The sequence below is a fragment of the Equus asinus genome, chromosome 9, assembly GCF_041296235.1.
Source record: "Equus asinus isolate D_3611 breed Donkey chromosome 9, EquAss-T2T_v2, whole genome shotgun sequence".
Taxonomy (NCBI): Eukaryota; Metazoa; Chordata; class Mammalia; order Perissodactyla; family Equidae; genus Equus; species Equus asinus.
This window is the reverse complement of record NC_091798.1, coordinates 7,384,459-7,408,015: the sequence shown is the minus strand read 5'-3', so window position 1 is coordinate 7,408,015 and position 23,557 is coordinate 7,384,459. Positions and strand designations below refer to the sequence as shown.

The window sequence follows — 23,557 nt, the reverse complement described above, 5'->3', positions numbered from 1 at the left end:
AACTTTTTAGTATTCCCAATAATAGCTTCTTATGTTACTCCTTTAAAAAAGTTATCCCAGTTGTGCTTAATCAAGTAAGGCAGAATCTAAAAGACTTTAGAAAAAAATAATAGAGATAGTTACTATTTCATGACCTATTATGTGCCAAACTCTGCTGTTAGCCTCTTTTATGTAATTCCTAAGAGCAATCCCATGAAATAAATAAATGTCTTTTATTAATTTAGGAGCAGAACAAAATTTGAATTTTAGGCCATTTATGCCCAGAATTCAGACTCTACTTGACCTCACTTCTCCTACTTTTGTCCTTTCCACCAATTAATTGCTATAAAGGCAGTTCTTCCCTTTGGTTTTCTCCCTTAGTTTTTTTTTTTATTAAAAAAAGTACACACACATAAGAACATCCTTACATTAGTTTGTATCTGTATTGAGTACCATTTTCTTGCCTTGTTTTATGTTAACTAATATTTTAGAATAAATAATAAATTCCTACCCTGTCCTCGCCACAAGATAATGAAAAACACAAAAAACATGACTACTCATTTTTCATGGTATATAGATTTTTTTTTTTTAAGAAGGCTTCTGCCCAGTTTCTAAATCATCTAATGAAAAGATGCATGCCTTTCAGGAAATTATGAAAGTAAGCGTCAGAGGAAACCAACTAAGAAACTTCTTGAATCCAACGATTTAGACCCTGGATTTATGCCCAAGAAAGGGGAGCTTGGCCTTTCTAAAAAGGTATGTCATTTTAGTAGATTCTAAAATAGGATTAAACTCAGGAAATTTGGGATTTTAGTAATACTTACAACATTAATGCACATATACATGGAAATTACAGAATATCAGCATTCCGTTCACTTGGTTCGTCTGAGAGATCCTATTTAAGAGGCTGTTTTGCATTTGTGTGGACGTGTGTATTAGTTGGTTTTAGGTTTTCTTTTCAAATGAAATTGAAAAAAGCTTTTAAGATTGAGTTAAGTTTGTATTTGTTGTAATTTCTTTTCTGGGCTCAAAACCTCTTACCTGATTTCTGCTTCACTCCTGTCTCTACAAGCCACTAACCTACTCTTATTCCTTTGCTCTTTCTGCATAACACCTCAGAAAAGACTCAGCTCAGCTGTAATCCAGGCGGAAACATTTGAACATAAGTTTTTGAGTTTGCTAACTTGGTTTTAATTAGCCAAGAAGGCACCATTAAATAGTAGGTGGAAACAGAAAGTTGTTTTCTGATTCTATAACGGATAATAGCTGGATATTGGTTCCTTAGGTAACATCCTGTCACCTTATGTGTGAGCGGTAACTGTTAGAAATTCATTTGTAGGATGCACAGATCTCCTGTTTAAAAACTTTGTTTTGTTTTGTTTTGTTTGGTGAGGAAGATTGGTCCTGAGCTAACATCTATGCCAGTCTTCCTCTGTCTTATATGTGGGATGCCACCACTGCATGGCTTGATGAGTGGTGTGTAGATCTGCATCTGGGATCTCAACCTGTGAACCCCGGGCTGCTGAAGCGGAGCACACAGACTTAACCACTACATCACTGGGCCAGTCCAACCTGTTTATTTGTTTGTTTTTTAAAGAAAAAATACAGATTGTAATCAAATCCCAAATAATTTGAGTTTTTGCACTTATTTGCTCAGGTATAGCAAACCTCTATCCTTTAATCCTATATTAAAGCTCCTAGTTTTTGTTTTTTGTTAGATAGTCACCATCTGGATTACTGTGTAAATGTACAATTTAATTTGTGGGGTTTTTGTTTTTGTTTTTTATGCTGGTGAAGATTTGCTCTGAGCTAACATCTGTTGCCAGTCTTCCTCTATTTTGTATGTGGGTCACTGTCACAGCATGGCTAATGAGTGATGTAGGTCTGTACCTGGGATCCGAACCCGCAAAGCTGGGCCACTGAAGTGGAGCACACTGAACTTAATCACTAGGCCACAGGGCTGGCCCCGTAATTGTGTTTTTATACCTTATTTAAAAAGCGACATTAGGGGCCAGCCCAGTGGCGCAGTCGTTAAGTTCGCATGTTCCATTAGGCCTGGGGTTTGCCAGTTAGGATCCCGGGTGTAGATATGGTATCATTTGGCATGCCATGCTGTGGCAGGCATCCCACATACAAAGTTGAGGAAGATGGGCGCAGATGTTAGGTCAGGGCTAATCTTCCTCAAAAAAAAAAAAGCCACATTATATCTTTTCAATTTTTTTATTCTTCTCAAAGCAGTCTTATGACATGGAGTTTTCACTTATTCTTAGGCCCATCACCTGCCCTCTGAACTTTCTTTGCAGTTTGTACAAACTTCATTGGCAGTATCATGTCTCCAATTCACTGTCCTCACATTCTACCTTCACCCAAGTAAGGCTGTGATCATCTCCTTCTGCAGTGCTTTCTCTGCTGGCTTTGTTGTATTCAAATCTTAGCCTCTTTGCAAGATTATTGGAAGAGGTAGATGGAAAGGGCCCAGGAAACTGAAATTCAGTTGAATGTTTTGAGCATGAAAGTGACATTTGCAATCAGACAATAAATTTAGTAGTATTTTACAAGATGAGTCATGGGAGACTGTTGCATTACTCTTAGAGGTGAGGTGATGACAAATTACAAAGAAAATAAGAATTCTAGCCAGTTAAGCGAATGATCTTTTCCCCTAGTTTCATTGAGGTATAATTGATATATATAAATGAATGATTTGAAGGAATAAGATGAATCCTCAGTGGTTTTGAGACTAAGTTCCTTAGAAAATATTGTTACTTTGTAGAACTTTTCTCTATCAAATGCAGTTTTGTAATCTAAAATGTGATTTGTCACATTTGAGGTTGATGTTTTTCCTAAGGGGATTAAAAAGCATGATTGAGTTTATATACTTAATTTAAATAGGCAAATATATCGCAGAACTCTTTTATTTTTTTTAATTGAGATATAATTTACTCTAGTAAAGTGTGTAGATTTTAATTGCTCTGTTTCATGGCTCTAGACAATTGTATATACCATGTAGATACCACCCAAACTGGATATGCTACATATCCATCTCCCCCACAAGTTCTCTTGTGCCCCTTTTCAGTCCCTTCCTCATTCTTGTTTTTCTCAAAGGAATGCTTTCTTACTCTTTCACCATTGAGTAGTCTTGCTTGTTCTTGACTGTCACATATATATATATATATATTTTGTTGCATTTTTGTTAATCTGGCTTCTTTTATTTAACATATGTTTTTGAGTTACATCCACAAGGATGCTATATCAGTAATCACTCTCTTTTATTGCTGAGTAGTTTCCCAAGTACAGTTTGCTTATTCTTTCTCCTGTTGATGCACATTTGAGTTTTTCATTTTGGAGCTATTAATCATAAGGTTGGTGTGAATATTCTCTGAGTCTTTTTGTGGACATATATTTTTATTTATCTTGGTGTAAATACTGAGGCGTGGCATTGTTGGCTCATACATGTTTACCTTTTAAAGGAACTATCAAACAGTTGTTCAAAGTGGTTGTACAACTTCACACACAAAACTAGTAACGTACAATAGTCCGCCCTTATCCCTGGGGGATATTGTTCCAAGACCCCCCGTGGATGCCTGAAACCACTGATAGTACTGAACCCTGCATATACTATGTTTTTTCCTATACCTACATACCTAGATAAAGTTTAATTTATAAATTAGTTATAGAACAGTTATAATAGTATACTATAATAAAAGTTCTGTGAATGTGATCTCTCTCTCTCTCAAAATATCTTATTGTACTGTACTCACCTTTCTTCTGATGATGATAAAATGCCTACCTCTTGAGATGTAGGGAGGTTGAATGGTATAGGCATTGTCCCTGTGATACCACAACAGTTGATCTGACAACCAAGATGGCAGCTAAATCACTAGTGAGTGGGTAGCTTGTATAGCATGGATAAGCTAGACAATGGGATGATTCATGTCCTGGATGGGACAGAGCAACAGCACGAGATTTTATCACACTACTCAAAACAGCGTGCAATTTAAAACTTATGTTTTTATTTCTGGTTTTTTCTGTTTAATATTTTCGGACCATGGGTAACTGAAACTGTGGAAAGCAAAACCATGATAAGAGGGGACTACTGTATAAGAGTTCCAGTTGCCATACATCTTTACTAGCATTTGGTTTGTCAGTCACTTTGATTTTCCCCGTTCTGGTGGATAAGAAATGATAGCAAATTATTGTTTTAATTTGTATTTCCCAAATGACTAATAATATTTTGCCCTTTAGTGTGTGTTTTCTGGCCATTCTTATATCATTGTAAAGTGACTGTTCAGGTATACTTACATGTTTGATTGGGCCTGTCATTCTTTTAATGGTTGCTTTTAGGAGTACTTTTTATATTTGGGATACAAGTCCTTTGTCAGATGTATGTACTGTAAATATTTTTTCCAAGTCTGAGGCTTACTTATTCGTTTTCTTAGTTTTGTCTTTCACAAGAAGAAATTTTTAATTTTTTTCTTTTATGATTAATGCTTTTTGTGTCTGTTTTAAGATCTCTTTTCTACTCCATGGACACAAAGATGTTCTTCTTGTATTTCCTTTTAGGAATTTTATGCTTCTGGATTTTGTGTGCTTTTGACAAAAGATGGAATTTCGAAGTGAATTTTTTACCCCATATGGATGTCCAGTTTTTTTTTAGGAGCAGACATTAATAATCTCTGATATTTCTCTTAACTTCTCCCATATTTTTGGATTTGTCTACTAGTATTTTCTTCATTTAAATGGATGCTTGGCATTTATTCCTTCATTTAATTTGACTTTGTAGGATTCTAATCTATATTGAACATGAGGAAAGTTGTATCCTTGTGATTTATTACCATGTATAGCATTTGGAAATTCACAGCTGCATTTTATCTTGTTTTGACCTCAAACTTTGGGACCTTTATAGCAAGAATAGCATCCAGTATATTGACTTTTTGTGGCTACTGACTTTTCTTTTACAGTCATGATGAAGAACATTATTCTTGTAGCAGAAGACATTTTTTTGGAACTAATTCATACAAACAGTAGTAGTAGAGGAGTAAAATGTGTAGGGAATTACTCTTGATCTCTAAGTGTTTTGTTTTGAGTTTTAATGTTGCTTTAATTTATATTAACCTCCAGCCCCTTAAATTAGAATGGCATTCCATGAATCAGAGCTTTTAATTAGAATTCGTTAAATCAATAAGTCTGTGTAAAATCTATTGGTTATAAATACAATTTTAAGAAGGTAGATTTTAATTACAGGTAGTGTGGAATAGAAATGAGATTGTGGGTCTCTGGGTACATACACTTTCTCTTTCTCTCCCACATCTATTAGAGCAGCATTCTGTGTCTGCTTTATATATTGGGAGTCTCTGGGTAGGCCTTCTTTTTTTAAGGAGTATGTGGTGGTCATGAGTCTTTTGGAGCACTTTTTTTTCCCTAATCTGCTGCCTTTCCCCATAAAGTTGCTGGTCAATCCTTTGCCATTATTGTATTATTCTTTTAATTGTTAAAACCAGCCAGGAGGGGCTGGCCCAATGGCTGAGTCGTTAAGTTCAAGTGTTCCGCCTCGTCGGCCAAGGGTTTTGCTGGTTTGGATCCTGGGTGCGGACATGGCACCACTCGTTAGGCTATGCTGAGGCAGTGTCCCACATGCCACAACTAGAAGGACCCACAACTAAAATAGACAACTATTTGCCAGGGGGGAGAAAAAGCAGAAAAAAAAAAAAAGATTGGCAACAGTTGTTCGCTCAGGTGCCAATCTAAAAAGAATAAAGCCAGCCAGGCTAGTTGTTTTTGGCATATAATATAAAGGATTTCTTTTCTATTCCTCTGTAAACCGTGTTGCATTTTACTTATTTGTAGTGCTATGAAGCTGGTCGCTTGGAGAATGACATTACTGAATCACATGCTGCATCTCATTCTAAAGAGTTTGGTGGAGGTGAGTATTTTTGAGATTTAAAAAAGGTAATGCAAAAATAAGTGTGAAGCACCTGTCAGTTAACTAGGAAAGTTGTTACGTATGTAAGCAAGACCAGTGGTGTTGTAAGTTCTAAAACTTGTTTGCCCAAAATGTGCTTCCTAAAACTATGCATGACACTAGAAAATTCTATTGTCATTTTCAGCTTTATGCTGAAATTAGTTAAATGGAATTAGAATTATATTAGAGTAAGAAAATGTTAAGAACAATCAGATCCTTAATTTTATTAGATAATTCTCCAGATGACATCATTACTTTCTTGGCTTTGATTCAATTTTTATTTCTATAGGTCAGAAAATATTGGGTCAAGAGGGAATTTACCAGTCATCTAAAACAGACTTGCACAAATGGTCTTTATTTTCTTTTATCACATCTATGACCTTTGTTCAGTGAGCATATGCTTGAAAAAGAGAACTTATTTTTGAGCCTAGTCCATTGTGGTTGCTTCTTAAGGGCTTAGGAATCTTCTAGATTAAATTGGAATCTGACTCTTGGAACTTCTACTTGGTGCTCTTGGTTCTGCCCCTAGGAGGAATGGGTGGGGAGCCCTTGCTGCAATAACAGATAGAATAATCGTAGTTTGAGCATTTGCTCTGCCAGGTCCTTTGCTCTGGTCTTTTGCTTACTACTGTTACTTCTGATCCATCTAAAGCATTACAACGTGTCAGGATATTATCCATATTATAGAAGAAACATGAAGATGAAAGAATTGACAGGGTTGGGGAACTAAATCCAGACCTGACCACGGTGACTATCACACTACTCTCTTGTTATCCGCACCACATTTTCTCCATGCCAATTCTTTCTACCACTTTGATCATTCATTGGCCAGTGCCATTTATTGATGAGTGTCGTTCCTAAAATACCAGCCTAGATTTGAGCACACTGCATCAGAAATGGTCTGCCAGCAAAGGGTATCATGGGAAGATTATATTTCATATGGTTTTAAGTGCACGCTTCTTTAAATGTGACCCGTGATTATTAAGTTTTCAAGCAAGTAAATTTAGCAATATGTAAGCTTATTTTAACTTTGTGCCTAAGTATAATTCTATAGGTTCATCAGTTTGCTTCCTCGCTTAAAAAAAACCTGCTTCCAAAAGAATATCAGCTCTTTTCCTACACTTTCGTACTTCACTTTTTTTGTAAAACCTACAACCTACACTTTATCCTTTGTGAATTTCATCTAAATGTTTCATCTTGTGAGAATTGTGAACCTTTATTCTGCCATCATCATAACTCTTCCTTTAGTCATAGGTTGTCAGCAGCTTTGGTAGGAGAGCTTCTGCATCTCCATCAGGCAGTCTAAGAAGAGAGCACTAAGGCAGTTTTCCAGAGTTCAGCCTTCATGTAGATACCCAGCATCGTTATCCTGGAACATTTTATGCAATATCTCTTTATATCTTGTATGTTCCTTTTGATGTTTCTATAGCAAAGAGTTGAAATATGTATAATAGAAAATGAGGAAGAAACGAATTTCATTTTGTAAATGTGCCACATTAGACCATGTATTGATTTTACATTGTTGGATGTTTAAGGTAGTAGTACTACTGCAGAAGTATTCTGTAAGCCACTAAGTGTATTGGGGGAGGTCTCTGCCCCACTCCTATAAGCCAGATCTTTTTTTTTTTTTTCCTGCTTTTTCTCCCTAATCCTCCCCGGTGCATAGTTGCATATTTTAGTTGTGGGTCCTTCTAGTTGTGGCATGTGGGATAACGCCTCAGCAGGGTCTGACGAGCGGTGCCATGTCTGCGCCCAGGATTTGAACCGGTGAAACTCTGGGCCACTGAAGTGGAGCGTGCGAACTTAACCACTCGGCCACGGGGCCATCCCACCAAATCTTAGATATTTCAGCTTTTCATCTTAATCCTTAAATCATATAGTGATATCATTACTTTCTTTAATCATGGAGAGCAGATTTTAGTATCTTTTCCTACTAAATGCATTTTCTCCCCATCTATAGGATATTGAAATACTTTGAGGAACTAGAAAATCTTTCATTTCAGTTATAAAAATGAAATTGCTTTAATAACCTACCTATACATTTACTGTATAATCTCTATGAGGCAGAATTTATATAGTTATATGTAGCTGTTTCTTCAACTCATTGTATAATCATCGGTAAGTCTCCTTTTCTGCTTTTGTTTTCCTCATCTACAAAATTGGAGAATTAAACAGATTTTGAGGTTGTTTTTTACTCTATCATTCCACAGTTCTTTGATGTCCCTTTAGTTGAGGATAGGAGTTCTTGGCCATGTGCGTGATTAGCCAGCCAGCAGGTAACACTTGTTTTCCTGTCATAGGCACTGCCAAGATATTTGATAAACCAAGGAAGCGAAAACGACAGAGGCATGCTACAGCCAAGGTGCATTGTAAAAAAGTGAAAAATGACGACTCATCAAAAGAAACCACAAGTTCAGAGGTATTACTCAGTTCCTCATCTTTTGACCTTCCAAATCGAAGCTACTTTTCACAGTTGAGGCCACATCCCTCTTTCCCTTGAGTTTATTGAGGAATAATGTTCTACTGAAACAGCTAATAGCTGTAAGGAATCTTGGAGCAAAAGGAGAGCCTGATCCTAGTGAAAATAAGTCGTCACATATGGCAGCTGTGGGTATGACCTTTTTAAAACATCACATCCTATGTTCTTAAGTGTCAGATGAAATATACAACTGTTTCATCATGAAGTAAACTTTTTCTAAAACCAGAGAGTACATTATCAAGTAACCCTGTGATCTGAATGAACTTGGACATTGCCCTTTAAAAGTTGAGACTGCTGCTATTAAAAGGGAAAACTCATTTGCTTATTTCTTGAGACCATCAACTGCTTAATTTTAGTATAATGTTTATAAACATTGGCTTTTAGGAAACAAAGATGGATTTAAAACTGTTTCCTTGCAGAGCATCAGTGCAGTCATTGATGCTATAGCTGGCTTTCCAACTCAGGTTAGAAGAGAATTAGAACAAGTCAGGTCAGCATCACACATTATGATACAGAATGTTTCTATCCAGGACAATTTGAATAGAATGCCCGAAGTGGGCATTATTTAGGAAACACTGATCTTGGAAGGACAAATAAGTAATCAAATAAACTTAAGAATGTTTTCTCTCCCTTAGTGAAACCTTAAAATGGAACAGCTCAAAAAGTTCCAGTGGAACAGCCTCAGAGCAGTTAGTGGCAGGGCATGAGGCGCCCACTACCCGCCCAATCACAGCAGGGTTAGAACTAACATTGCATGCAGTCCGCCCGCGTGATTGGCTGAACATCTGTAAGTGCTTAATGGCTAGACAAATAGCAGCCCAGAGGGAGGGGGTCAGATGGAGGAGACATGAATAATACAGATGTGGGACATTATTTTTTTCTCTGTAAGGGAGAACTGATGACACACAGGACGGCTGCAAGCCCCAAGGAGCCTGTTGAGGACGGTGTAGAAAATGAACACGGGATGACTGCGTCTAAAAAACTACAGGGTGAACGAGGCGGAGGAGCTGCGCTCAAAGAGAATGTTTGTCAGGTAGAAAATATTACCCACTTGCATTTTGATTGCATGCTTGTCTTTGAAGAGAAGCTTTCTCCATCTCTCGATGACCCAGTCATGGTTAGAATAAAAATTCTCTTGGATGATTCCAGTAGAGTCCCTTCCTTTAAGGATTTTTTTTCACTTTTTTTTTTTGGAGGAAGATTAGCCCTGAGCTAACATTCATCCTCATGTTCCTCTACTTTATATGTGGGATGCCTACCATAGCATGGTGTGCCAAGCGGTGCCAAGTCCGCACCCAGGATCTGAACTGGTGAACCCTGGGCTGCAGAAGTGGATCGTGCGAATTTAACCACTGTGCCACCGGGCCAGCCCCCTTCCTTTAAGGATTTAACTCTTCTCCCTCCCCACAAAAAGAGAAAGGAAGAGAAATATTTACTGTTGGTCAACCATTTGCCCTTGTTACCCTTGAGTAGATGACCTGAAGCAGGTCTGAGACGGGAGAGATGATCTCTGGTTGCTCAAAGATCATTTTCCTGTACTCTCATGGTGTGAGAATCTTTGGGTTTCTAAGGAATTTTTCAACAGTAATTTAAGCTTTGAGTTTTTTTTTTTTTTTGCTTTAAAGTAGTGACTTCAGAGAACCTACCACTTACATTTTTCTATTTATTTAATAAACATTTATATAATGTTTCCTTACTATGTGTCAAGTATTGTTCTAATCACTTTGTTACATCATTTACTCATCATAACAATCTCAATGTAGATTACCATTATTATCCCCTTTTTATAGATGAGGAAACCGAGGCACAGAGGTGTTAAATAGCTTGCTTACAATCACAGAGTGAAGCCAGGATTCAAACTCAGGCAATCTGGGTTTAGAGTCTTAACCACAACTATGTTTTATTGCCTCTTTGTGAGATGTGACTCTACTTTATTGTTGTTAAAGAGCCTTTGTCTGATTTGGGAGTAGAGTCAATTAGATGGATGCTTTGATTATGTTCTTTTTTTTATGGTCTTGATTTATCTTTGTAAATTCTTAAAAGCTGGCATATAAAAAGTTGAAGATATTTGTTTTACTATTTTTTTCTCTAATTGCAACAGCTAAAAATTAAAATTAACCCAGGCCCAGAATTTGTTATTATGGTCTATATAATTCCAACTAAGTTTCCTTTTCTGTTCATTTTTGCTGTTATATAAAAAAGGTTGGTCACATTCAGACTGGCTCCCAAACACAATGTTAATCTGCAGGGACTGTTATGCCCACAAAGATTATCAAGAAAAATTGATGAAGGATGTGGTGACCATCTGGTCCTGGCTTGTTTGGATCAGTCTTTGTTTAAATCTCCTGTCTTTCTGTGATTTATTAATAGTGCCTCCTTTCACTCTCAAGTGTCCCAGTTTGAAAGATGACTTAGGGGCTGGCCTGGTGGTGCAGTGGTTAAGTGCGCACGTTCTGCTTCAGCGGCCTGGGGTTCGCCAGTTCAGATCACAGGTGCGGACATGGCACTGCTTGACGAGCCATGCTGTGGTAGGCGTCCCACATATAAAGTAGAGGAAGATGGGCACAGATGTTAGCTCAGGGCCAGTCTTCCTCAGTGAAAAGAGGAGGATTGGCAGGAGTTCGATCTGCGCTAATCTTCCTCAAAAAAAAAAAAAAACATTACATGATCATCCCAATTAAAAGGTTAGTCCATAACATTTGGTTAATGTGAAAAATTTATTTTCCATATATACTATAATTGAAATTTTCCTGTTTAAGTTATGAAAGTGAATTTGTTTGCTGTACATTAAAACTGATGTCACTGGTACCCTAAATACATAAAACAAAATAGACAATATTTATGCTATCTGTCAGTTTTTATGTGTGAATAGTGGATAATGGGAGAGCCAAACATGTGAGACTCTCTCAGACTACAGGGTGATTCAACCCTCTTGATCCCTGAATACCTGTGACCTTTTTTCCCCAAAGCTCTCCTACTCACTTGTTTATTTAAGGTTTGATGTTAAGTGGCCAAGACCTGTTCTATTTCTTTGAGTTCCTGAAGATGTTAAATTTGCCTACCCACCTTTCCCCTTTCTTGTCTTACAGAGTAAGTATAAGACTTCTTCATTTTTAGCATTTTTCTGCCAATCACTATGAGGAAACAAGTCAGGATATTAGAGGAGTGAAAAGTAACAAATGTTGGGAATTTGCAGGATTTTCATAAATCTTAGTGTTTTCAAAGCAACAGATGCAGATCATTGCTTCCTAAGGCCCTATCCTAAGTGACACTGTCTTAGATGAGATCATCTCAGAAAAGTAGTCTCTCTGAGATGGTCCCAGATGTATCTGAAGGGTTGTTTAAACCTTGAGTGGATCCCTTTTGTGACTGTTATGATCCAAGTCTACCTAGCCCGTATCTCTTGCTTGAACCATTCCAGTAGCCTCCTTGATTGTCTCTGCTTCTATTCTCACCTTTCTACTCTTGAACTCATTTTCCATGTAGCAGTCAGAATGATCTGTTTTAAATGAATACCTGATTTCAGCCTACTCTTGGTAAAGCTCTCTAATGGCTCACCGTTGCAATTAGAATAAAATCTGAAACTCTCTACCATAATCTGTGAGGCCGCACATCAGGCTGTTGTTGTCTCTTTCTCACCTCATCTTCTGCCACTTCTAACTTGTTCACTTTAGTCCAATGACACTGGGTTTCCTTGTGATTCTCAGACATGCCATGGTTTCACCTGCCTGTGGACTTTCTGTGCTTGCTGACTTCTTGATCCTTCCTTCAGGTCATGTGAGCCTAGTCTGAGAGACTGTTCCTAATCACTCAATACAAAGTAGCTATTTGGGTTCTCTGCCTAATGCTTGTCTGATAGTTTTCCTGTTTATTGAAATTTCTACTTGTATTTCTTTCCTTAGAATATAAGAACCATGAGAGCCAGGGACCTTGTGGTTCCTGGCATATAGGAGGTAATAATTAAATATTGGCTTAATGAATGGTGAGATTTCTTATTTCTTGCAGATCTGTTTCTTAATCTTTGCCTTCATGAGGGCCTTCTGCTTGGGATTTTTTAAAAACCTTTTTCTATACACGATCTGTTTTCTTTCCCTTAACAGAACTGTGAGAAACTTGGTGAACTGCTGTTATGTGAGGCTCAGTGCTGTGGGGCTTTCCACCTTGAGTGCCTTGGATTAAATGAGATGCCCAGAGGAAAATTTATCTGCAATGAATGTCGCACAGGTAAAGTAGATATAGAAGGGTCTTCTTCCAGAGGGTCTTCTTTGAGTTTTAAGTTTTTCAGGGAAAAAACATTCATTGGAGACACTATTTTGTGGCAATACTGGGCTGGTTGTTACAGACACAGAGATGGGTGTTGTGCGATCTTTGCCCTCAGAAAAGCATACCAAATAAATAATGAATATATAGCATTAATGTAGTGCAAAAAGTGTTGTAGTGAGATCCATTTAAAGCGCTGTGTGGGGCCAGGCTGGTGGCGTAGTGCTTAAGTTCGCACATTCTGCTTTGGTGGCCCAGGGCTCACGGGTTCAGATCCCTGGCACGGACCTACACACCACTCATCAAGCCATGCTGTGGCAGTGTCCCACATACAAAATAGGGGAAGACTGGCACAGATGTTAGCTCATGGCCATTCTTCTTCACCAAAAAACAAATAAATAAATAAAATTGCTGTGTGAAGATAGATGAGGCAATGACACAAGAAAGATATTTGAGTTTGCCTTTAAGAGAGAAATACAAATTGGTGTTGGATGGGGAAGGACAGAGGTCCAGTAATGAAAGTATGGATTATTTGGGTAACAGGAAGCATAGGTCAGTGTGTTAGAGTTTAGGATGTTTTAGGCAGGAGGAATTGGTAGTAACGAGGAGAGCTTTTGGGTTACTGGTGATGTTTTCACATTTGGTGATCTGAGTGGTGATTACGTAAGTGTGTTCCATGATTATTCATGAACTATACAGTTAGTATTTGTGTACTTTTCTGTGTATATATCATATGTCAATAAAACTGTTTGCCAAAAAAAGAAAGATATTTTGGGAGAGTTATAATATACAGATCTGGTCAGAAACTAGGAATGGTTAGATGAGATCAACCTGTAAAGCACCTCATAGGCTGTGCTAAGGAGATTGTTCTATTTTCAGTTTTATGTATGATGTTACAGCGTTTAAGCAGTGAAGAAATGAGGGCTGAAGGTATAGATCTTATGCTCTTAAATCGTTAAAACCATAGGTATAGGGACTGGCCTGGTGGCTCAGCGGTTAAGTGCGCATGTTCTGCTTCCGTGGCCCGGGGTTCGCTGGTTTGGATCCCAGGTGTGGACATGGCACGATTTGGCGAGGCATGCTATGGTAGGCATCTCGCATATAAAGTAGAAGAAGATGGGCACGGGTGTGAGCTCAGGGCCAGTCTTCCTCAGCAAAAAAAAAAGAGGAGGATTGGCAGCAGATGTTAGCTCAGGGCTAATCTTCATCAAAAAAAAAAAAAAAAAAACCAAAAAAACCACAGGTGTGGATATGGTGCTGCCCAAAGAGAAAGCATGTGTAGAATGAGAAGAGAGCCAAAGACAGTACCTGGGGTTGCCTATTTAAAGGAGCTGCTGCAGGGTGAGGAGGAGCTTGTCAAAGAATGTGAAGCCATGGGAGTGAGGTGTCATCAGAGGGACAGATATGGCAAAGAGACCAAGGAGGTTCTGGAGTGACAAGAGGCTGTTGTATTTGGCAGTTCGAAAATGCTTGACTTTTTGCCAGAGGGTGCCACCCTAAACCACTGTGAATGGGTAGCAGTATACGCTGTTTCCTACAGAAGCTTGGTTTCAATGGAAAAGAGAGCAGTAGCTGAAGGGAGGATATTGTAGGGTCAAGAGGAAGAACATGCTGAGTGTTTGTAGGATGAAGGTTAAGAACCGTGTACAGAAATAAATTTCCACAACAGGAGAGGGAATAAATGGTGGACTACAGTCATACAAACAGGAGAGGATAATCTTGAAGAGATGGAAAGGTAAAACGGGAATGTATCTTGGAGCTGTGAGGCAGAAGGAGGAAGCTGAAGAAGTTTTTTCTTGTCTTGGTGAGAATGATGGGAAAAGGTAATTATTTCTAACTTGAAGGGAAGAGTATAGATTTAGCCCCTGTTGGAAACAAGAGACCAAATTAACTTGTGTTTGTAAATAGACAGCCATGTCAGATTTATTTCATCTTTTTGCCAGCACTTTTAGCAGTGTGGGAATGAAAGCTGGAAGACACAATAGTTGTGGGGTTATTTTGCCTTCTGCACAGTTGGGCTTTTGATCCTTATGGGAAATATTTCCCTCCAGCTCTGTAAATGAAATTTAGAAAAAACTTTTAGGTATGTGCATATCTTTATCATCCTAGTCTTAGAAAGATCTTCTTTCCTTTTGTGCCACTGATATCGTTTTGCTAGTATTATCTTTATTATGATGTGGTAACATGTTAATCTAAGGGAAAACTATTTTGTAAAAAATCAACTTTGTTGAAATATAATTTACATGCTTAAATGCACCCATTTTAATGTATGTTTTGATAAAATTTATACACCCATATAACCACAACCACAATGAAGATTTAGAACATTTCCATCACTCCGGAATGTTCCCTCGTGCTCAGTCCCAGTCAGTCCTTACGCACTCCCCCAGATTCAGGCAAACAGTTATCTGCTTTCTGTTACTACACATTAGATTTATCTTTTTTAGAGTTTCATATAAGTGGAATCAAAGTATATGTAAATTTTTGTGTCTGGCTCAGCATAATGTTTTTGAGACTCATTTATGTTAATGTGTATATCAGTAGTTCATTCTCTTTCTTAAAACAGCTTTACTGAGGTATAATTGATGTATAGTAAACTGCACAAAGTGTACAATTTGATGAGTTTTGACAATTATGTGTGTGTACATATACCTATGAAATCATCACTCAGGATAATTTTTTTGAGATTCCACAACGTTGTGGGTATGAGAGTTCATTCCTTTTTCTTGTTGAGTCATACTCCATTGTATGGATATATCACAGTTTATTTATCCATTCATCTATTGATGTACATTTGGGTTGTTCTCAGCTTGGATATTATAATAAAGCTGCTGTGAACATATGCAAGTCTTTGTATGGACACATCTTCTTTTCTCTTGTGTAAATACCTAACAATAGAATGGCTGCATCATATGGCAGGTAATGTTTAACTTTTTAAGAAACATCCAAATGGTTTTCCAAAGTGTTTGTACCATTTTACATTGCCATCAGCAATGTATGAGAGTTTCAGTTCTTCCACATCTTCATCAGTGGTTGGTATTGTCAGTCTTTTTAATTTTAGCCATTCTGAAAGATGTGTAATGGTAGCTCATTGTGGTTTTAATGTGCATTTTCCTAATGCGGGATGGTATTGCACATCTTTTTATGTGCTTATTTGCCATCTTCTTTGATGAAGTGTGTAAGTCTTTTTTTTTTTTGCTGAGGAAGATTCGCCGTGAGGTAACATCTTTGTTGCCAATCCTTCCCTTTTTAATCTTGAGGAAGATTAGCCCTCAGTTAACATCTGTGCCAGTCTTCCTCCACTTTATATATATGTGGGTCGCTGCCACAGCATGGCTGATGATTGGTATAGGTCTGTGCCTGGCATCTGGACCTGTGAACTTAGGCCACCGAAATGGAATGTGCCCAACTCAACCGCTATGCCATGGGGCCACCCCTCCCTCCCTTTTTTTCTTTTTTTAATTGGGTTATTTTCTTACTATCAAGTTTTAAGAGTTCTTTATATGTTTTCTGGGTATAAGTCATTTTTTTCTTTGCGAGGAAGATTCGCCCTGAGCTAATATCTGTGCCACTCTTCCTCCACTTTGTATGTGGAATGGCTCCACAGCATGGCTGATGAGCAGAGTTAGGTCCGCACCCAGGATCTGAACCCACAAACCTGGGCTGCTGAAGCAGAGTATGGGGAACATTAACCACTCGGCCATGGGGCCAACCCCTGGATACAAGTCGTTTATCAGATACCTACTTACTTTTCAAATTATTCTCCCAATCTATGGCTTGTTTTTTTTGTTCCTTCTTTCTTTCTTTCTTTCTTTTTTTTGAGGAAGATCAGCCCTGAGTTAACATCTGCTGCCAATCCTCCTCTTTTTGCTGAGGAAGACTGGGCCCTGAGCCGATCTGTGCCCATCTTCCTCGACTTTATATGTAGGACGCCTACCACAGCATGGCTTGCCAAGCGGTGCCATGTCCACACTCGGTATCCGAACCAGCGAACCCTGGGCCACCGAAGCAGAATGTGTGCGCTTAACTGCTGTGCCACCAGGCTGTCCCTTCTTTTTCATTTTCTTAATGGTGTCTTTTCAAGAGCAGTTTTTAGTTTTGATTAAGTCCAATTTAATCTTACTCTTTTGCAAAGATTCTCTTTGCTTTCTTCTTTTACAGTTTTAGGTTCACCATTTAGGTCTATTGTATATTTTGAATTAATTTTTGTACATGATGTGAGGTAAGGAGAAATTATTATTTTTGAGGATAGGAAATTTTATCCTAGTTTTAGTAAAGATGAATACAGTAGGAATTAGGGAGTCATTTCCTATTGCTTGTGGCTCATCCTGCTTTCCTACAGTATGGTAACCACACTATTTTAGGTTACTGCAGTTTAATATTTGCTACCGGTTATTCAGCATCAGGCAGTAGTTTGCTTCTTTCCAAATACATATTTTAAATTTTTTCCTAAAAGTCATTGTTATCTGGGGTTGATCTCACTGTTCATAGATGAGATAGGGTTTTTTTTGTTTTTGCTGAGGAAGATTTGTGCTGAGCTAACATTTGTTGCCAATGTTCCTCTTCTTGTATGTGAGCTGCTGCCACAGAATAGCCACTGACAAGTGGTGTAGGTCCATACCCAGGAACTGAACCCTGGCCGCCAAAGCAAAGCATGCTGAACTTCACCACTTGGCCAGCCAGGCTGGCCCAAGATGGGTTATTTTAATGAGCTTGTATTTCCAGCAAGTGTTGGAGGCAGGATTCAAGTTCAGGTCTGTCTTTCAAGCCGTGGCTCTTTCTCCTACATCATATTGCTTTCCAGAGAGAGGTAGGTTTTTCTTTTCTTAAACTTTTTGTTGCAGAAGTCCTCAGACATACACAAAGGTAGAGAGAACAGTGTAAGGAACCCCCATGTATTCATCACTCAGCTTCAGGAGTTATCAACGTTCTGCCTCTTTTTACTCTTAGAGTTCAAAAGGTCTTTCTAACAGTTACAATTTTTAAAAAATCGTCCAATATGTAGCAAAATGATACAGTAACCCCTACATGTCATCTACTACCCAGTCTCATTTTCAAATTTTTGCACTTTTCTCAAAGATGTCTTTTTATAGTGTTTTGAATAAAGATCCAAATAAGGCCCCTGTATTGTATTTTTTGATAGGTCTCTTAAATTTCTCTTAATCTACAACAGTACTATGTGCTTCAGTCTATTTTTTAATGTCATTTGTGGAGACAGTGGTCATTTGTCTTGCTAAATGTTCCACATTCTAAATTTGGTTGATTGCACCCTCGTGGTGTTCTTTTAACGTCTTCCTCTATCTTCTGTATTTCCTAGAAACTTGTGGTTAGATCTAGAGGCTCCGTTACTTTAAGGGCAGTTTTCTTTTGGCAAGAAGGCTTCATAGACGACGTACACTTCCTATTGCATTATGTCAGCAAGCACCTGTTGTCAGACTTTCCCACTTACTAGTGATAATGAAGATCGTGCAGTGGGTTCATATTGTCACCTAATCAATCTCTTATAAAGTTCCTCATTGTGATATTGTGATTTATATTAAGAAATATATATTCTGTCTTTGTCCAATTTCTGGCAGAGCTCCTAAAACCCTTGGAATTTTGTAAGTGGTGAGGGCAATAAAGTTGTCTTTTGTGTGTCTTTTGTTATGTTAATAGTGACCCTTGAAAGCATCTTAGGATGAGGGCTGGTTTCCTGGAGAACCAACCTTGTGATTAAATGGTTGGAACTTTCAGTCCTACCACCCTGACCTCTGGGGCAGATGACAGGGCTGGGTGTTGAATCTGCCCCCAGTGGCCAGTGATTTAATCAATCATGTCTGTGTAATGAGACTTCCATCAAAACCCGAAAGGATGGAGTTTGGAGAGCTTCCTGGTTGGTGAACATGTGGGCTTTCCGGGAGAGCGGCGCTTGGAGAGAACCTGAAATCTTCATGCCCTTTCCCTGTACCTTGTCCTATAAATCTCTTCCATCGGGCTGTTCCTGAGTTATATCCTTTTCTAATAAACTGGTGATCTAGTAAGTAAAATGTTTCTCTGAGTTCTGTGAGCTGCTCTAGCAGGTTAATTGAACTCAAGGAGGGGCTTCTGGGAACCTCTGAGTGATAGCTAATGGGTCAGAAGTACAGGTGACAACGTGGCCTGGAGACTGGTGTCTGAAGAGGGGAGGCAATCTTGTAGAAGTGAGCCCTTAACCTGTGGGATCTGAATTGAGTTGAATTGTAGGACACCCAGCTGGTGTTGGAGAATTGCTTGGTGGTGTTGGATCCCCCCTCCTTCATGTTGGAATTTGATACAAAATTGTGTACTCACTAACTTTTCACCTAGTGGTTTAGCATTGGGTGAATTCTTGAATTGGTATTAATTTGTTGCCTTCTTTCTGTTTCCCAGGAATCCATACCTGTTTTGTTTGTAAGCAGAGTGGGGAAGATGTTAAAAGGTGCCTTCTGCCCTTGTGCGGAAAGTTTTACCATGAAGAGTGTGTCCAGAAGTACCCACCCACTGTCATGCAAAACAAGGGCTTCCGGTGTTCCCTCCACATCTGTATAACCTGCCATGCTGCTAATCCAGCCAGTGTTTCTGCGTCTAAAGGTATGGGTTTCTCATGTGGACCAATCTAATGCTAGAACCTTGGTTTCATTGCCAGTGAATATTTACAGATGCAATCTGGCTTGTCTTTTTGTGGCCTCGCTAGATTTGAGTACCAGTATTTTACATGAGAGAGAGGAGAGTAATGGACTAGTTCAGTAGTCACCACATTGTATTCTGTGGAGCTCCGGCATTATTTAAATATTCGGATTTTCTGTGAGATTTAGTTTGAAAAAGTAGGGGCTGGCCCAGTGGCATAGTGGTTAAGTTCATACACTCCACTCTGGCGGTCCAGGGTTCACTGGTTCGGATCCCAGGTGTGGACCTACACACTGTTGGTCAAGCCATGCTGTGGGGGCATCCCACATACAAAGTAGAGGAAGACTGGCACAGATGTTAGCTCAGGACCAATCTTCCTCACCAAAAAAGCAAAGAAAAAAAATTCTGCTGCGTGTTTTCCTCCCCCTACTCTGTTAGACCAAAGTGTATTTTTCTCTTGTGGGCCCGTTATATCTATTGTTGTCAGATGTACTATCATACAGACATGTGTGTAGTGCAGAATTGAAGTTTTTGTTTTGTGTTGATTTGTTTTATTTTCTAAAATGGAAAGTTTTTTCCTGCTTCATGGTTAGGTTGTGAGCTGTGGTCCCAAAACTGTCTCTGGGTATAGGTAAACTTAAGTTTTTGAATCTGTTCCCACTGGGAAATAATTTCTTTCTGTTCAATAATAGTGGATTTCTTAGTGATGTTCCTAAAAGCCAAATATTGTCTCTCTGCTGTTAAATCTGTGTGCCTTAAGAGTTCCCACTTCTCTCACAGGGGATTGAGCAGGAAAAATTTAGCAGTGTTGGCTTTTCTTTTAATCAGACTGGCAATATCTTTTGTAAGATGATCTCCTGCTGCTGTAGATCTCGTCAGGTAGTTTAACTTGCTTGATCAAAATTGCAGTTTAACCCTCATCCCCCTTCCCCTTTTCAGTTGCTATTGTAGATTGTCTTTAGGTGCTTTAGTAATGGTTTTTAGGTAGTGAAGTTAGAGGGTATATTTCACCTGGAAGGGGTGGAGTGGTTTATTTACCTGAAGGGCTGTAAGAATCACAGAGTACCAGGCAACAAAAGCAAGCATTAGAATTTCCTCCCAGCTGGGCTTTTATTCTGATTGTGCGTACCCAGCCCCCCATTTAGTTTGCTGCTGATTCCAGGTTTCCTAGGAGTCAGGGCACTGGTTTGAGTAGGGCTTTCCTTGGTGAAGCAGGCTCACTTGCAGTTGTGGGATCTGACTCCTTGTGGTGACTTATCTCATAGCGCCCATCTGAGCTTTTCATAGTGAATTGGGTGTTTCAGATCCCTTTTCTCAGTAGTGCTTCCTTCTATTTGTGACGTTTTGTCAGCCAGCAAATACACTTGAATAACTAACATTGTTTTTATATTTAATCTCTTTGTTTTTCTTTTCTGCCTACTTGATTTTCCTGCTTCTTATATTTTTAGGTCGTCTGATGCGCTGTGTCCGCTGCCCTGTGGCATACCATGCCAATGACTTTTGCCTGGCTGCCGGGTCAAAGATCCTTGCGTCTAATAGTATCATCTGCCCTAATCACTTTACCCCCAGGCGAGGTTGCCGAAATCATGAGCATGTTAATGTTAGCTGGTGTTTTGTATGCTCAGAAGGTAAGACAAAGATATGACTTCTTGATGTAAATAATCTAAAAACAGATTAATACAATATTTTAATTGCAACAAAAGTAGTTTCTTCACATTGCCACTAGATGAACTGTTGAGAAGTGATGTCTTGAATTAATGATAAGATACCAGAACTTTTAAACTTGGTTTTGTTCCCCAATAGGGAGAGGTTTCTTTTTTGTTAGTTTGAATAATGGTACGGTTTTTATTAAAATGATAAACAACTGAAACAATGAAGAAAAAGGCAAGAGAAAGGCCAGGAGAAGACAAAATCATCCTTGGAAAATGGGGCAATGTGGTCAAATGGTACAAACTTCCAGTGATAAGATGAATAAGTTTGGGGGATGTAAGGTACAGCATGGTAACTATAGTTAACAATATTGTATATTTGAAAGTTGCTAAGAGAGTAGGTCTTAAAGGTTCTCACCACCAAAAAAAAAATTTGTAACTATGTGAGGTGTTGGGTGTCTTATCTAACCTTATTGTGGTAATCATTTCACACACTATATATATATCAGGTCATTATGTTGTACACTTTAAACTTACACAGGGGCCGGCCTGGTGCACATGTTCCGCTTTGGCGGCCTGGGGTTCGCCGGTTCGGATCCCAGGTGAGGACATGGCCCCACTTGGCAAGCCATGCTGTGGTAGACATCCCACATAGAAAAAATAGAGGAAGATGGGCATGGCTGTTAGCTCAGGGCTAGTCTTCCTCAGTGAAAAGAGGAGGATTGGCGGCAGATGTTAGCTTAGGGCTAATCTTCCTCAAAAAAAGAAAAAAAAACAAAACACAAACCTTACACAATGTTGTATGTCAATTAATATCTCAGTAAAGCTGGGGCAAAAAGAAAAAAACTGGAGGTAAAAAAATAAAATAAGAAGTAAGTAAAAAACAAACCCCAAGTCCCACCATCAGAAGAAGCCATTGCTTAATAGTAAGTGATATTACTCCAGACATCTGTGCACATAAGCAGATAGAAGGGGTAGATATCTGGATAGAAACAATTACAGAAGATGGTATTATCATATAGTTGTGTTTTGTTTTTTTTAACTCAATTTTACATGAATTTAAAGGGAGGAAAATGGGAAAGTGAAAGAATTAGTGAACTTCTGTTAAATGTTTCCTTACTGTAAGGGATATTAGTTCCTAAAGTATCTTCTAAAGTGGAGGAAAATAAGTTTTTTATCTTTATCTTTTTTTTTCAATTTAAAACGTACTTCTCCTTTACAACAGGGTCACTGTTATCCTTCTTGTACGTTTTCTTTCCTTTCCTTTCCTCACAGCCTGACTTTTGCTCTTTGTGCTAAGTAGAGGATTTAGTCACCAGTCTGTTCACTGTGGTGCTCATAGTTTTGAATTCCATATTTGAAATTTCCTCTTGGTTGGCTAAACTTCTAAGAAGCACCCATAAGAGCTATAATTCTTTGCTTGAGGCTATTCTTTGTTTGTGTCTGTACTAGAAGCACCTGTTGGGTGAGTATAAAATGTTTAGGCTACAAGTTCCTTTTCCAAAACTGTTGTGGACATTGCTTCACTATCTTCTGGTGTTGAGGGTGGCACCAGTTCTCTGATTCAGTTTCTTCCTTTTCAAATGACTAATTTTGTTGATTACTAATTTTGGGGGAATAATTTACCTGATTTTTCTGTTTTTGAATATGTACTTATTGACAGTGGAATTTCATGGAAACTTGGATGCTTATGAACGTTCTGAGGGACTAACTTTAAAAGAGTCAACATGTAATTGAATGAGCAGCCTTTTTGAGAAATTTGGATATACTAAGTAGTGCTAAAGCTAAAGAATAAGTTTTATGACTGCTTTCTATGATTGAAAATGGTCCATTTGGACCTGTTTTTTGTACTCTTAAGGTTTATGTAACATGACAATCTAAAGAAAAGATATACCTTTTGACTAGTGTTAAAAAGCAAAATTCAGCTGAGTTTTTGAAGATCTAATTGGCTGCATTGGGCGATTCATCAATCAGGTAGCATCTGATCTAGCAAGCAGAGAGGGATACTCCCAAGGAGGTGTACAAATGGAAGGTGTTTATAGGAAGAAGGGAGGGGCCAGGGAAGTATTAGCAAAAGAAAAGAAAAAGACTATTTTTAGCCCAGGACATCTGTTTTGGAGGGGAAGGGTTTTATTATGTAGATTGTCCCTTTTTCCTCTGAGGGATGGAGAGGGCCTAAGTGAAAGATTGCCTCATTGGTACTGACCAGAAAATTCCAGATTGGTTGATTAAGATTTACATTCCTGGGAGAGCTTGAAATTGCATTTAAGTTAGGTATTAAATCTAGGTTTGGTTTTATGGACTTTAGCACAAGTGATGCCATTTTGGGCTTGTGGTTTTTCTTTAACACTATTGATGCGGGGTCGGTGAGCCGAGGAGTCGAAAGAAAGATTTCTTAGACTCTTAAGATCTGGCAGTAGTGCTCTTTTATTTAGAGAATAGTGTAGAATAGCATGGGGACAGGACCCATGGGCAGTCAGAGCTTCTGCTGCATGGGGACAGGGCCCATGGGCAGTCAGAGCTGCTGCGTGGGGACAGGACCCACGGGCAGGAGGAGCCGCTGCTGCTGCCCCGAGTTGAGGGTTAGGGCTAATTTTATAAGGCATG

General features: G+C 38.7%; 1 protein-coding gene across 7 annotated transcripts in view; it reads left to right on the top strand.

Annotated features, from left to right (window-relative positions):
• NSD1 (nuclear receptor binding SET domain protein 1) overlaps positions 1-23,557 on the top strand; it is a 163,097-nt gene that overhangs the window by 115,493 nt on the left and 24,047 nt on the right. For all 7 annotated transcript variants that reach the window (XM_044777611.2, XM_044777608.2, XM_014834782.3 and 4 more), the window contains 7 exons: positions 626-735; positions 5,824-5,899; positions 8,239-8,357; positions 9,307-9,450; positions 12,518-12,641; positions 19,065-19,265; positions 20,750-20,929. In XM_044777611.2, the coding sequence (XP_044633546.2) occupies positions 626-735; positions 5,824-5,899; positions 8,239-8,357; positions 9,307-9,450; positions 12,518-12,641; positions 19,065-19,265; positions 20,750-20,929 (954 nt within the window). The remainder of the gene's footprint in view (positions 1-625; positions 736-5,823; positions 5,900-8,238; positions 8,358-9,306; positions 9,451-12,517; positions 12,642-19,064; positions 19,266-20,749; positions 20,930-23,557) is intronic.